At 36.1% G+C, this 15,014-nt stretch overlaps 1 protein-coding gene and 1 non-coding gene across 14 annotated transcripts in view; both read left to right on the top strand.

The window, feature by feature from the left end:
* CNOT1 (CCR4-NOT transcription complex subunit 1) overlaps window positions 1-15,014 on the top strand; it is a 109,116-nt gene that overhangs the window by 71,362 nt on the left and 22,740 nt on the right. For 7 of the 13 annotated variants that reach the window (XM_004371527.2, XM_023726868.1, XM_023726866.1 and 4 more), the window contains 16 exons: window positions 966-1,112; window positions 2,224-2,348; window positions 2,643-2,929; window positions 3,833-3,911; window positions 5,704-5,934; window positions 6,255-6,395; window positions 7,310-7,489; window positions 9,266-9,382; window positions 9,733-9,843; window positions 10,168-10,245; window positions 10,417-10,594; window positions 11,371-11,501; window positions 12,767-13,063; window positions 13,688-13,828; window positions 13,922-14,026; window positions 14,659-14,778. In XM_004371527.2, coding sequence (XP_004371584.1) covers window positions 966-1,112; window positions 2,224-2,348; window positions 2,643-2,929; window positions 3,833-3,911; window positions 5,704-5,934; window positions 6,255-6,395; window positions 7,310-7,489; window positions 9,266-9,382; window positions 9,733-9,843; window positions 10,168-10,245; window positions 10,417-10,594; window positions 11,371-11,501; window positions 12,767-13,063; window positions 13,688-13,828; window positions 13,922-14,026; window positions 14,659-14,778 — 2,468 coding nt within the window. Of the gene's footprint in view, window positions 1-965; window positions 1,113-2,223; window positions 2,349-2,642; window positions 2,930-3,832; window positions 3,912-5,703; window positions 5,935-6,254; window positions 6,396-7,309; window positions 7,490-9,265; window positions 9,383-9,732; window positions 9,844-10,167; window positions 10,246-10,416; window positions 10,595-11,370; window positions 11,502-12,766; window positions 13,064-13,687; window positions 13,829-13,902; window positions 14,043-14,658; window positions 14,779-15,014 lie in introns of those variants that run through there. The other 6 variants (XM_004371528.2, XM_023726862.1, XM_023726863.1 and 3 more) reach the window with 5 other exon arrangements.
* LOC111819641 (small nucleolar RNA SNORA46) lies at window positions 8,299-8,437 on the top strand. Its single transcript, XR_002823230.1, has one exon. It is a non-coding gene; the product is annotated as a small nucleolar RNA SNORA46 (small nucleolar RNA).

Here is a 15,014-nt window from a genome sequence, read left to right on the forward strand (position 1 = left end):
ATTCAGAGTTAGGAAGAGAAAAACACACTGCTATTACTTTTAATTCCACCTAATGGAATAAATAATTAAGGATATTTGTAGTGGGGAAGTTAATTTAATTTTTTCAGTAAGGATCCTGTATTACCAAATGATAGTATAAACAGTAATGCGTTTCTTAATCACGCATTTTAAGAAGCTTAGATCCAGGAACTCACAGCTTTATGTTTGCTATAATAAAGGTAGAAAATATTGTACATATCAGATTTCAGCATGTGTTTGGCTTCACTGCACTTTACCTACCTTGAAAATACGAGTAAATCCTTAATAGTTTTTTCAGATATTTTGGAGTTTGATATTATATTGAAGTAAAAGTTACTTTTTTTTTTTGGTGTACCCACTTGCTTGTCTTCAGCCATCTGTACCTTTTATCATCAGAATATAAATTAGAGAACTAAAATGCTGTCGTAATCTATAATCTAGTTAACACTGCTGCTTTGTGGTTCTAGCCCTAATGGTTCCATTATTTAAACCAAAGGTACTGTCCTTATTAAGGCTTCCTAGCAAAGTTCTAACTATTGTTAGAATCTCTTTGCTAAAGTTGAGGGGAATAAAGAAGTCTTGGGTTATGGTAACAAGATGGTGCACGAAATTGTCCAATTTTAGTCATTGAGAAAAGTAGTCCAGCTCTTCTTATTTTGACTACCTGGTAGTATGATGGTATGTGTTTTGAGAATGTATACTTTTTTTTTTTTTGCACATTAATAACTTATCAAGAATATAAAGGAACTAATAAGATAACTATATTTTGGCATTCTCCATTTTAATCCACTTTTATTATTTGTTGAGATCCTTTGTAAAATTGAATGGACATAGGGAGTTAACAAAGATCCTGACTTTTAAAAATAAATAAAAACTATTTTTGAGATGTGAATGAAGTCAAGAATATGAGTAATGATAGGATTTCTGGCTGCCTTCGTTCTCTCTAGTAGGTGGTCTTGGCACAGGCAGCCTGACTGGTATAGGAACTGGGGCTCTTGGACTCCCTGCAGTGAATAGCGACCCTTTTGTACAGAGAAAACTGGGCACCTCTGGACTGAACCAGCCTACATTCCAGCAGAGTAAGATGAAACCTTGTAAGTGGTAGTGTTGTCCGTGATTGTGAAGTGTGACTGATCGATGTGCAAATTTTTGATTGTCGTGTCCTGTTGTACCTAGAGTTACAGGAACAAACACATTGGCTTATCTTAGTATGTTATTGGTAGGACCATATGTGGATATACCTCCTAGACCAGTTGGAGTAAATTAACGAATTTGAATTATTAAGATAAAAAATACGAGGTACTAATTCACCTTTGCTTTCCATTACTAGAACAAAGTGATGATGCTGATGCTACTTTTATAAAATTCTAAGTTTAATGAGGGGTAGCATTCTTAGGGTGTGATCATACTAAAAGTAAGAAGCAGATATGGTAATAAGAAAGTAAGATTATCAGTGATTTAAATATATGTGTGTAAATCTTGAGCTTACCCCAAAAGGTTGTTGTTGTTTCAAATCAGGAATAGCCAGAAGAATTTCAGATTTATTTTCAGCCTGGCAGTTTATAAAATAGATGACTGTATTTTAATTTCTTTCACAGTTATAGCAATATAATAAACATGATACAACTTAAAACCAATTTTTAAAGTTTTGCATCCTTTAGTAATTTTATAATTCTTAAAGTCAGAGAAGTCACCTTTATAAATCCGTAGGTATAATGGAATTATAACTGGTCTTGTCATTGAGACTAAATATTCATAGTAAAGGTTTAAAAGTAGTATACCAGCTAACTTGAAAATACTAGTGTGAAAGGCTTGTCTGAGTGTTATGTTTTGTAGCATGCTTTGTGTTTTTACTGGTCTGTCTTGCACTGCATTGAAAATTCTTATATGTTAAATGTGATTTTTATTATAAAATAGTGAAGAATTAACCTTGAGTGCGGTTGTATTAAGGGTAAATGTAGTAGGAGTTTGAACATTGTGGTGTAATTAGTCCTGGTAAGGAAAATATTAGGCAGTTTTGTTAAAATTTTTTTATGTCTAGCCGAAACACTTTCATATGAAACTTGACCTTTTAATACTTTCTTCAGTTTCTGTACTTTTCACTTGAGGTTAAAACTGTATTGGTCTTTTGGTTCTCTGTGTGTTTTATGAGAGAGTGGTCAAAAGGCTTAAATTGCCCACTGGTTACTTTTCTGTTTCCAACAGCAGACTTGTCTCAGGTGTGGCCAGAAGCAAACCAGCACTTTAGTAAAGAGATAGATGATGAAGCAAACAGCTATTTCCAGCGAATATATAATCACCCACCACATCCTACCATGTCTGTTGATGAGGTGAGTGTCCAGGATGATCTGATTATTCATTGTTCAGGCAAATCTTAAAATAATACTCTTTTCAGGTTTTTTTTTTGTTTGTTTTTTTAAAGCCAGCTCAAAGTGTTTTGATATGTCTTTGTATCTCTTAAAACCTTATGTTTCTCTCAAATTGATTCAACTGTCTCAGAATTGAAGTTTTTCAGGAACATGGGATTTTTGTTAAATATTCAATTTAACATATCTTCTGTTAAGGATATTTGAGGAAGGCTTTTAGAAATAGTTGCTTTATGTGTGTGTGTTGCTTTTTTCCAGGTATTAGAAATGCTACAGAGGTTTAAAGACTCTACTATAAAGAGAGAACGAGAAGTATTTAACTGTATGCTGAGGAACTTGTTTGAAGAATATCGGTTTTTCCCCCAGTACCCCGACAAGGAGCTACATATAACAGCTTGCCTGTTTGGTGGAATAATCGAAAAAGGACTGGTCACATACATGGCCCTAGGTCTGGCCCTGCGATATGTCCTTGAAGCCTTACGCAAGCCTTTTGGATCCAAAATGTATTATTTCGGGATTGCTGCTTTAGATAGATTTAAAAATAGGTGAGTGAGTAGATTTCCTTTGAAGATTCTCCCTTTTAATATGAAGAATAATAACTATCATTTATTAACTAATACATGCCAGGCCTCATACAAAGCAGTATACATACATTTCTCTTACAATGACTGTATGAAGTAGATGAGGAAGAATTTACAATTTCAATTTATTATGATAATTGAAGTGGTAGGCAGTCTGTAAATTGAGATAGCAGGATTTTTATATGTTTGAGGTATAATCTGTATACAATAATAGCCATCCTTTTTAGGGGTATAGTTCTTTGAATTTTGATAAATTTATGTAGTTGTGTAGCCACGACTACAATCAACATACTGAATATTTGTTAACCTTTGTAGTCAGTCCTCTTTCCCCACCCTCAGTCCCTGGCAGTCATTGATCTGATTTCTCTCTATAGTTTTGCCTTTTCTGACATGTTATATAAATAAATCCTACAGTAAGTAGCCTTTTGAGTCTGACTTCTTTCACTTAGCATGATCCTTTCAGATTCATCCATGTCACTATGTTTCAGTAGGTCATTCCTTTCTATTGCTAAGCTGTATTCCAGTGTATGGATTAACAACAAATTGTCACCTGTTAATGACCTGTTGGTGAACATTTGGGCTTGTTTACAGGTAGCAGTTTTAGTGAGGCCATTGAAAGCTAGTTTTAAGTAAAATGTGACTTTTAAAAAACAAAGGTAATGTTTTCTTCTTGATGTAAAAGGAATACAGCTCGTAACTATTTTCCCCCTTTACTTCTGTGTTCTTCTTTTTTGCATTCTCTTCAGATAAGTTATTTTGTAGGTAGAATGGGGTAAAGGACCTTGATTAGCATATGGAAGAAAGTTTTTGTAACTCGGCTTCCGCTTTTATGTGAAATGATGAATGAATGAATGATTTTGTTTGCAGATTGAAGGACTATCCCCAGTATTGTCAGCACTTGGCTTCTATCAGTCACTTTATGCAATTCCCACATCATTTACAGGAGGTAAGTGTCTTTAGTATCTAAAATCTTTTTAGTAATTTGAGGGTTTATGTATTGGAAACATTCCTCCTGTTTTAATTTAGAGTGTTTAATTTGGGATTTGCTAGGAAAGGCATTAAGATTTCTTAATGATTGGCATGAACTGGGTATACATATTTGTTGCTTATTTTGCAGCTCAGTTGTGGAAAATAAAAAAAAATCATTCTTGGGTTATCTTTTTTAAGCAGTGGTTTTGTTTGATTTAGTAAAGAGTTTTTATTCTTTGAAAAAGGATTTTGAGTGGGAATTTTGCTTTTAAATCAGTAAAATTATTTATCTATCTGCTTTAAATATTAATAAAATTCAGTAGTGTTGCATGTAGTAAAATGCAGTCTTCCTAACCAGCTCATTCGAGTTGCTTGTTGAAAAGGAGACAGTTACTAGGGAAACAATATTTTTACCTGCCTTTTTGGGTGAATATTCTTGAAATTTGAGGACCATTGTCTAAGTGATTGATTTTAGGCCGATTGGTAAGCATTGATACCTCTGTCTTGCCTGTGGTCAAAGTCAGCTTAAAGAGAACAAGAAATCTGATTGAGCTTTATTAGCTTTGTATTTTACACAGAGCAGATAAATGACTTTGTAAGATTGTTTTTTAAGAAATCACAAAGACCAGAATTGAACTTACTTGAAATTCTGAATTATAGTTTAATCTGTGTTTTCTGCCTCATCCTGCTGGATTTGTAAAAGAGGCAGGGCTACTGTGATGCCTAAACCTAGGAGACCATGGATGGGGACATAGGAGTGTATCCATTCAAGGCAGGAGGTAGGGGGAGGGGATATAGTACTAAATAGTTCTAAGCCAGGAGTACTAAAAACTATATAGAAGAGCAGAATTTTGAAAAGCTAGGATGGGAGGCCAGAGGCTCACCACATTCAAAGGTTCTAAAGAGTATTTGGAATTCAGAGCTGGGAATATAGAGCTTGGAAGACTGGAGAGCAAGAGAGATGGTATGAGGATAATCATAGAAAACTGTTGTCCAAACACCTAGTATAACAAGATAGGGAAAAATAAAAAGAGATCATTGCTTATATTTCTATACTTAGTCATTTTAGAGGGCTATACTTGGCTCAGAGATTGCCCTTTCTATGTAAAAATGTCCTTTCTTTTATGAAATTATCACATTTGTAGATAGCTTTAGTTTTGCCAGGTTGGGGCTGTTGAAATAGCATCAGACACGCTATGTCAGTCTTTTAATTTGGGGGTGGGGATGGAGAAGGGAGGTTTACTGTTTTTTGTGGGGGGGTGTGGGGGAGGGAATCTTCCCTAGAACACCTTGTATTACTGTCGAGTTGGCTTGGCTGTGTACAATGTTTTATTTTAGTTTTGGTAATTATAACTTTATTAGATAAAACTTAATCATTGCAGCGTGCCTTTTTAGGTCTTAGGTTTCTCATCTGTGTTCAAAAAACAGATCAGGTTACTATATATATTTTTAAGAATTTTAAAGTTTGCGTTTGTTAAGGTGTTTAAAAGAAATTTTTATGCAGATATTTGGGACTGATATTTTGGAAGTTGTTTGGTTAGATTATTTATCTCATAGATAGTTTTTACATACTAATATTTTACCTGCTAAGGAGTCCATGGTGCCCACTTCTGTGTTAGTACCCGGATGAGGCAAGGAATGAGGAAAATGAACCAAAAGAGTACTCTGAAATTATTACCTGCCTCAGAAAAGTGAGGAGAGTATAATTGAAATGTTGAAATTTCTGTTAAAAACTTTTAAAACATGTTTCCCCTTTCCTATCCTTATAGTATATCGAATATGGACAGCAGTCTAGAGATCCTCCTGTGAAAATGCAGGGTTCTATTACAACCCCTGGAAGTATTGCACTGGCTCAGGCCCAAGCTCAGGCCCAGGTTCCAGCAAAAGCTCCTCTTGCTGGTCAGGTTAGCACTATGGTAACCACCTCAACAACCACCACTGTTGCTAAAACGGTTACAGTCACCAGGCCAACTGGAGTCAGCTTTAAGAAAGATGTGCCAGTAAGTAGGTCTATCTTTTTCATTTTCCAGAATTTGTTTTTATGTTGTAATATATCCACTAGTGAGCCTGTATTTTTGTTTTACCATAACACATGCCTATTAAAGGGAAGGTATAAAGACCAGCGTTTCTCCCTTTGTGTCTCTGAGACCTCCCCATATTTCCCAGAGGCAGCCACTATTATTAGTTTAGTACATACTCTTGCTTGATGCTTCAGTCATACCATGTGTATTTTTATACTAAAGAAATGTGTATATGTTCTCTTTTGAAACATGTCAAGCAAGCATTTCAACTTGTTTATGTACTTTATTATTTTTTTTAGCCTTCGATTAATACTACAAATATAGATACATTGCTTGTGGCCACAGATCAAACAGAGAGAATTGTGGAGCCACCAGAAAATATCCAAGAGAAAATTGCTTTTATCTTCAACAATCTCTCACAATCGAACATGACACAAAAGGTGAGCCTGATTATAAATCACTTACAAATGCTGTTTTTTTCACCCCTAGTGGTTAGGGGGATTTATTTCTGAAGTTCTGCATCCTTTTGTTAATACTCATTTTAAAGTTAGAGGTAATAGAGTCAAAGTGAAGGGAAACTGGATGGCAAACTACTGGTTGTGATTTTTACGGACGTTAGTTAGCACACATTCAAAATGTATTGTTCTGCAGTGAGCTATAGACTCTTCGAGATCAACCACATGATCTCATGGTGATGGAAGGTTTCATCTGCACTTTAACGTCTCCTCCCAGAGATCACTCGCAGCATTTATTAGGCCGAGTAACTGAGGTAGATCTTATGAAAAACAGCCTAAAAATGATGCTCGCCTTCTAAGATTATATGCTAGGACAATGCTTGGAAATGCCAGTTTTAGCCAATAAGATTAGCCTAAACAAGAGGGTTTTAAGGTGTAATGCAAGTACTAGCCTTCAGAATTCCAGTGTACTTGGTTAGGGGAAAAATTCCATGAACTGAGGCCTTTAGCGTACTTTTTTGGAAGAGAAGTTTCAAACTTACAGATGATTCCCAGAGTTAGAAATTTAGGAAAACATAGTTCCTGATGTTTGATCTGTTACTCTTTTGGTCATAGCGAGGGTTGGGTGAGATGTGGTAAGGGACTGTATGTTTCCTAATTTCAAAGCTCACAGTGACCCTAGATGTTTCAGTCCTAGTCACCCAGTTTCAGAGATGACTCTACTTACCTTAGACTAAACGTAACTACGTAGCATCCCTCTGATGTGGGGCAAAGACATAACTTCCTGATTTAGTATCTGATTAATATTGCAAGGAGCCACTTACTGTAGTATGGTTCACATAAACAAAACCTTTGTTGTATTGTAATTATATGCTTCTCGTGTCATGTTGATTGGCTAGGTTGAAGAGCTAAAGGAAACTGTGAAGGAAGAATTTATGCCTTGGGTTTCACAATACCTGGTTATGAAAAGAGTCAGTATTGAGCCAAACTTTCACAGCCTGTATTCAAACTTCCTTGACACCCTGAAGAATCCTGACTTTAACAAGATGGTTTTGAATGAGACCTACAGAAACATCAAAGTAGGTGTTAGCTCTTGTATTTCCTTTCATTACTAAGAATTTGAAAATACATGATCTTATAGGTAGGTTTTGGGTTTTTTGGCGGGGGGAAGGGGACGTGTTGGTGTTTTCCCTATATGTTATCTTTATTAGATATCTGAAGATTGCTCTAAGCTTTGTTTCAGATACAAAACTAAATTTCATGAAGAATTTAATCTTATAGGCCTAACCCTATATAACATTTACTCTGAAAATAACTACTATTCTGAATTTGTTTTCAGCATTCCATGCATGGTTTTATATCCTTACCACTTGTCGTACGTAAAGTATAGCATTGCTTTACGTATTCTAAAACTAGATACGACATCACCCTCTGTGTATCTATTTAATTTGCTTCCCCCAACCCCCGGATATTGTTTGCAGTATGCTCTTAGCTCTAGTCCCTCTTTTTTTTTTTTTAAATACAGCTTTGTAGAAATTGATTATATGGATATATACTGCTAATGGGCATTTAGCTTGTTAATAACTTTCACTATTACAAACAGTGCTGAAGTGAATGTTTTTATTTGTGTCTTCTGGTATTCAAATGCCGTATATCTCTAGATTTTTAACCTATTTGTGGAATTATTGTCTAGGATTCTCAGCAATTTATTTTAAGGTTAAACTGTTTGTAATGAGCTGAAACTTGTTTCATCACATTTAAGTATTTTAATCTCCAAACCATTACTTAATGTTTTTTATGAGGAATAACTTTTAGGAAAAAACAGCGCAACCCAGCACACACCTATGATTGTTCTTTGCGAAAGAACTTGGCATATTGGCTAGGAACCAGCACTATATTTAAACCAATGGATGGAAATTTTCCCCATTCTTGGTTACGCTGTAGTGCTAAAGAATTCCTTGGCTCTTCCTCTTGCACAGCTGACTCTGTGCCATTCTGCTGTTGCTGTAAGGAGTTAAGGAACATAATTATGTTTAGCTTTTATTATATGATCTATTTGATACCAAGAGTGACTGGGATACATGAAAGTTTCCAGATACGCTGAAGCAAAATTTTCAAGATTCTTCCTTTTAAACAAAAATTTAATGTAGCCATAAATTAATAGAGACCGTATAGTAGGGTGCGTGTGTTGCTCAAAGCACTGTCTTGTGATGGTTCATTTCCCTCTTAGGAAAACAAGAACTGGAGAGTTAAGAGAAATAACATAAATCAAGCTCTGTGAAATGAATTGTGTTTTTTAGACATAGGAAAAGAAGTGTGTAGCAATATTATACTACATTTCAAAAAGCTGTCTTAGTTGTTACCAGAGATGTATAATGACCTGGATAATGCATAAAGATTGCAACTGGTGGCCATTTTTGTTGCATTCTGCTATATGGCTGCTGCCATGAAGGACTTACAAGTGTAGCTGTAGTCTTCATTTGAATTTATTAGCTTTACAGAGAGATTTGAAGTTGGATTTCTGCTTCAAACCTAGCTAAAGTTATCAGAGTTTTAAAATATTTTTCTATGGGAGGTCACATGACACTTTTAATCTTGTGTACCTTTTGGAATAAAATGCAAAAACTCTTTTTAAAAGTAAAATTCTTACTGTTGGATAATGAATGCAGAGCAAAATGATATCACTGTCTAATACATGGAGTAGACTACTTTGTGGCACGTTCTCAGAATTGGTTGGCTTCTTGGGTGACATCGTTTTATCTATAAAGAAGAGTAATGGAATTCTCAGACATTTGATAGAGAATGTTCTTTCATAATCTCGTTCTCATACCTTTCTTACTCCTATACTATTTTAGGTGCTCCTGACATCTGATAAAGCTGCGGCCAATTTCTCAGATCGTTCTTTGCTGAAGAACTTGGGACATTGGCTTGGAATGATCACACTAGCTAAAAATAAACCCATCCTACACACTGTGAGTTTCAGCTGAAGGTTCAAATAAAATTTGAGACTGTTTATATACATGATGTCTGAAAGTCATGACTTTATTTGAGGTTATTTTTATTGTTACTGGGTTTTTATAAGAGTTTGGCACATTTTGAATCCCTAATTGCATGCTCTTAGTACTGTACCATAAAGAAGAAAAAAAAAGAATAAGGCAGCAAAGTGTAATTGTCACCCTTCCTTCTCTTTAGGCAATCTTAAGTCAGATGTTACGTTGGTTCCTATCTCTGGGCTGAGCTTGGCAAGATTCCCTTCTTTGGGTACTTCGTGAGTAGTTGTGGAACATATTCCCAGCTTTCAAAAATATTTTTCTTATTCTAGGACTTGGATGTAAAATCTTTGCTGCTAGAGGCTTATGTTAAAGGACAGCAAGAATTGCTCTATGTAGTGCCCTTCGTTGCCAAAGTTCTAGAGTCTAGCATACGTAGTGTGGTGAGTAGATTTTAATATTTTATTGATAGCTCATTTGTAAGGGTTTGTTTTAGCACAAGATCAAGAGATTAGATCCTTCTTATAAGCACAGAGCTGCTTTTCTTTAGTGGAACTCAGATTTTCAATTTGTGAAGCCAGGTAAAATAATAAGACTCTGGTTCTAATGGGTGGTTGTGGGTTTTAATGTTTTCCTGAAATCTGGTGTAGGTGGGGGAAGGCTTAGAGTTTTTGTTATGCTCACATAGGTATAAGTGCTTAAATGTTTTAAATAATCCAAATTAAAGGGTGATTTTTGAGCAGCTTAACATAATAGCTTTTCTTTAGGTGTTTAGGCCACCAAACCCCTGGACAATGGCAATTATGAATGTATTAGCTGAACTACATCAGGAACATGACTTAAAGGTAAATTTGTTGCTTTATTCCTTGGAACATTTTCTGCCTGTAAATTATTACAAATTACAGTAAAGAGTATTTTAGAGAAGCATGATAATAATTGGGTGAGAATAGAGTATATTAGGAATAAAGCTAAGACTTTTCTTTTTAAAATTCTAATTAACTATTGGAATTATGCAGTTAAACTTGAAGTTCGAGATTGAGGTCCTGTGTAAGAACCTTGCATTAGACATCAATGAACTAAAACCTGGAAACCTCCTAAAGGATAAAGATCGCCTGAAGAACTTAGATGAACAACTCTCTGCTCCAAAGAAAGATGTCAAGCAACCAGAAGAACTTCCTCCTATCACAGCCACAAGTAAGTGTCGTAACTAGTCTAGCCCTCTCCTTGCCAGAATGTTCTCTTAAATGGTACATCTCCATGTATACAGCAAGTTATAATTGTTCCACATTTTTTGTTGCTGAAACTGTATATTTTTTGGTGAACCATCTAAATTATTTAAGGGAAAGTTAGTAATATTAGTTGTTACCTGTTCTGGCCTTACATATGGCATTTTAAACTAAATGTCAGTTCTTTATCCCAACTAGGCAGGGTTGTTTATCTCTTAAGTAGTTTGCGGCTTCAGAAACCAATTACATCGCATGATCACCTGTGCTATCTGTTACCCTGGGGTTGGCCAAACCAAGTGGACCTACGAGGGGGAATAGCTTATGTGAACTGAATCAGGAGGGCTGGGATGAGAGGTATGATTAGAGTAAACTTGCTTTTCTTTCTTAGCCCTCAGTAGCTAAAAATCTCCAGGTGAAATCAGGGAACAACCTACGTTGAGAATAAACATCTATAATATAGACTATTCCTGCAAGGCCTGGGCCTGCTAATGTGGCATTGCCCCTCATTGATTTCTGTGCTGTGGGGCACTGCCATGTACATAGTTTTACATGTTTTGTTCAAACTTCTGCACCAATAACAGAATTTCCCTTGCGACAATTTAGGGTGGGAAAGAAATGACCTATGAGCCAATTAGTAATTCATTTAGTTTGCATTAAATATTACCACTTGATACCCAGTTAAATTTTGCAGTAAAGCTAAGAAATATACTCTTTTTAGCTCTTATTTTATAATTTTACATTTAGCAACTTCTACAACACCAGCTACCAGCACCACCTGTACAGCCACTGTTCCACCACAGCCACAGTATAGCTACCATGACATCAATGTGTATTCCCTCGCAGGCCTGGCACCACACATTACTCTAAACCCAACGGTAAGTAAACACCCTCACCTCCATATCCCCAGTTGCTAATTTCTGACAAGCAAACTGTTTAGTCACCTTCCCTTTTTCTTTCCCCTTCCCTCTCGTGTCCTAGGTTATAGGTATTTGTTGTTGTAAAGAACAGGGATCAAGAAATGCTGTGTAATACAGCTGGGTTTTTTTTTTTCCTTCTCTGAATATACTCACTGTAACTGGACATCGTTAATATTGATTCCTCATATCCAAATCCATGATATTAAAAATTAAGTCAGCTGCATTAAAACCAGTCTCTGAAAATTCCTTATGCAGGTCCGAAGACCCTTAGTGCGTACTAGAACTTTTTGTTGTTTATTCTCCTCACCATGTTACTTCAGCCTTATGTTAAGCCACTTCTTTTGGCAGTTAGCTGGAACTGAGCTGATCTTTGTGTGGGTATATAAAATTTCCAGGTTAAGGTCTTGAAGTGGGATTTGGCACTTTCAGTTAAGTTGTCATGGCTTGGTTCTGGGAGACAGTCTGATCTAAGCTTCCCGTCAATCTTTTTTCCTGTACTTAAACTAAAGGTATATTTATGCTATAGAGTCAGTGTGGTAATTTATCATTTACTTTCAACTTATTTAATCCGGATTAAAGTAGCTACAGTTTTCATGATGCTTGCCTTTTAGAAAGTAACTTGCTCACAGGTAGAGGATGACATTAATACACTGAACTTTTTTTTATTAAAACGAAAGGCTTTTAAAGAGATTATTTTAACCTGGCCTTTTCATTTTTAAATATATAGCTGTAGTGCTTAGTTTCTGAACTAAACCTAGATGTAAAAATTGTGATTCTCCTTTATATTACTCTGTAGTCTGATTACTTTTATGTGTTCATGATGAATATTTAAAATATTTCCTATCTTTAATTTCTAAACAAATTTAATGAGTTAAAGGGACCAAAGTGAGTATTAAGGCATAGTTCTTTAAGAGTGCTTGAGCCATGAATTTGAACCAAGCAAGAAGTAGGTAATGCATCTTGTAGTGAAGAATTTGCGCATTAAATTTGGAATTTAAAAAAAAGTCTGACACGTCTATTATCCTATATCGCAGGGTGTACGCAGTACTTTTCCTTCTATGTAGCCTACTTCCTGAGTTCTTTTCATTGGTTAATTTTAAGTAGACACTGGCAGTTATTGGTTAACCTTGAAGTAATTGCAAAATCATGGGTGTGATTTCTGATACAAATTGGGTTCACTTATTTCAAGGAGCTACTGACTTGACTTATTTTTCCCCACCTAGATTCCATTGTTCCAGGCCCATCCACAGTTAAAGCAGTGTGTGCGTCAAGCAATTGAACGGGCTGTCCAAGAACTGGTCCATCCTGTGGTGGATAGGTCAATTAAGATTGCCATGACTACTTGTGAACAAATAGTCAGGAAGGATTTTGCCCTGGATTCTGAGGAATCCCGAATGCGAATAGCAGCTCATCATATGATGCGTAACTTGACAGCTGGAATGGCCATGATTACTTGCAGGGAACCTTTGCTCATGAGCATATCTACCAACCTGAAAAACAGTTTTGCCTCAGCCCTTCGTGTAAGTTGGTTATTTCCTTGGTAGTACAAAACTCACCGCTGTTTGTCTGCTAGAGTTCCTTTTTCTTGGCCTATAGCAGTAGGCATTACCACGTATTCTATTAACTACCTTATTTGTGTGATGTCTTCCTTCCTCTTAGATTGTAAATTCTGTAAGGTGAAAAAGGATCATGCCTGTTTTTTCCTCACTGTTGTATCCTCAACATACAGGGTTTGGCAAATAATGGATACCCAAATATTTCTTGGTTTGAAGAAAGGAAGCATTTTTTAGCATTGAAAATTACTTAAGTGACTTTGTACATACACAAACACCCACACTCTAAGTAACTATTAGTTTTGATTCTCAGATGTGTTAGTTAATAATGCCTTTGTTTACTGTTTTACTATTTTCATATTGTTCACCATCTTAACAGCCTGGTAAGATGCTTTTAGGGTAAGTGGTATTGTCGTTTTACAAATGAGGAAATGGACTGTTAGACTATTCTAACCGTCATAGCTAGTGAGTCCTAAACAGAGCCAGTACTTAGAACTATAACTCGTTTGACTTAATGCATTGCACGTATAACTGTACGAAGCTATCTATCTGCAGAAACCCTTGAGCCTTTTTTTTTTTTTTTTTAAATAGACTGCATCCCCACAGCAAAGGGAAATGATGGATCAGGCAGCTGCTCAGTTAGCTCAGGACAATTGTGAATTAGCTTGCTGTTTTATTCAGAAGACTGCAGTAGAAAAAGCAGGCCCTGAGATGGACAAGAGATTAGCAACTGTAAGTGTTTAGTGTTTGCCTTTTAAGCAGTTTTTTTTTCTGTTTAAGAAAGTGCCTCATAACAAGAACCTCAGTGATTTCTTTTGTTTGCAGGAATTTGAGCTGAGAAAACACGCGAGGCAGGAAGGGCGCAGGTACTGTGATCCTGTAGTATTAACATACCAAGCTGAGCGGATGCCAGAGCAAATCAGACTGAAAGTGAGCATTTGGGCTTCTCTCTCTCCCTGCCTGCCCCATCCTTGTTTTCTTTATGTTCTTACTGCTTGAACCTTCTCACCAGGATAACAGAGTTAAATGTTTCTGAGAAGCACCTCACCTCAGTAGCATTTCGTTAAAGACTGCCTGTGGAGCAGGTATGGAAGTAGCTTAGATTTCCCCCCCGAAGTTGATGAAGTGCTACTGAAAAGAGCTCATGTGCCTGTTAGTTATTTTTATGTTTCCCAGCTTGGGCTTCTGTAGTCTCATTTTCTGATGTTTGTCTTTTTAGTGCCAGTTGTTTATTGGTTCTAACAGGGTGGTGAGAAATCTGATAACTTTTGCCAGCTTTAAAGGAGAATTACACTGCATAGTCCAATCTGAGGCATCTTCCAGTGGAAAAACTTAATAAATTTATAAATGAAGGTGATTCTGACAGTATTCAGGGTAATGAGCAGTGTTCTTTCTGAACTGTGTCTGTGTATGTGTGCAGTCATGCTGTTATTGTTCATATTGTAATGACTGCTCTGTTCTTCTCAGAACCTCTGTGATACTCCCATGAAAACTTTCCACTTTCAAAAAAGCTTCCTTTGATGTGGAGTAAATATTCTCAAAATAGGATTTTTTTCTTCAAGGTTGGTGGTGTGGACCCAAAACAGTTGGCTGTTTATGAAGAGTTTGCGCGCAATGTGCCTGGCTTTTTGCCTACGAATGACTTAAGTCAGCCCACGGGATTTTTAGCTCAGCCCATGAAGGTAAATACTTGCCTTGGATTAAGCGTTTTATAGTTTAATTGGAATGTTTTGCCAGTTAATGTATCACTTGCTTTCAGGGACTTTAAGTTACAAGGGAAAAAATCTACCCATGGTTGTTGAGTGTAATTATTCTTTGTATCATATCAGCATGACAGAACAATGGAATTTTTTTTTTTTTTAATCCATGAGGTTGATTTAACTCTTATGTTTGGCCTAATTAAAGGAATTTATATGGC

This window comes from Trichechus manatus, unplaced genomic scaffold (assembly GCF_000243295.1).
Source record: "Trichechus manatus latirostris isolate Lorelei unplaced genomic scaffold, TriManLat1.0 scaffold00014, whole genome shotgun sequence".
Classification (NCBI taxonomy): domain Eukaryota; kingdom Metazoa; phylum Chordata; class Mammalia; order Sirenia; family Trichechidae; genus Trichechus; species Trichechus manatus.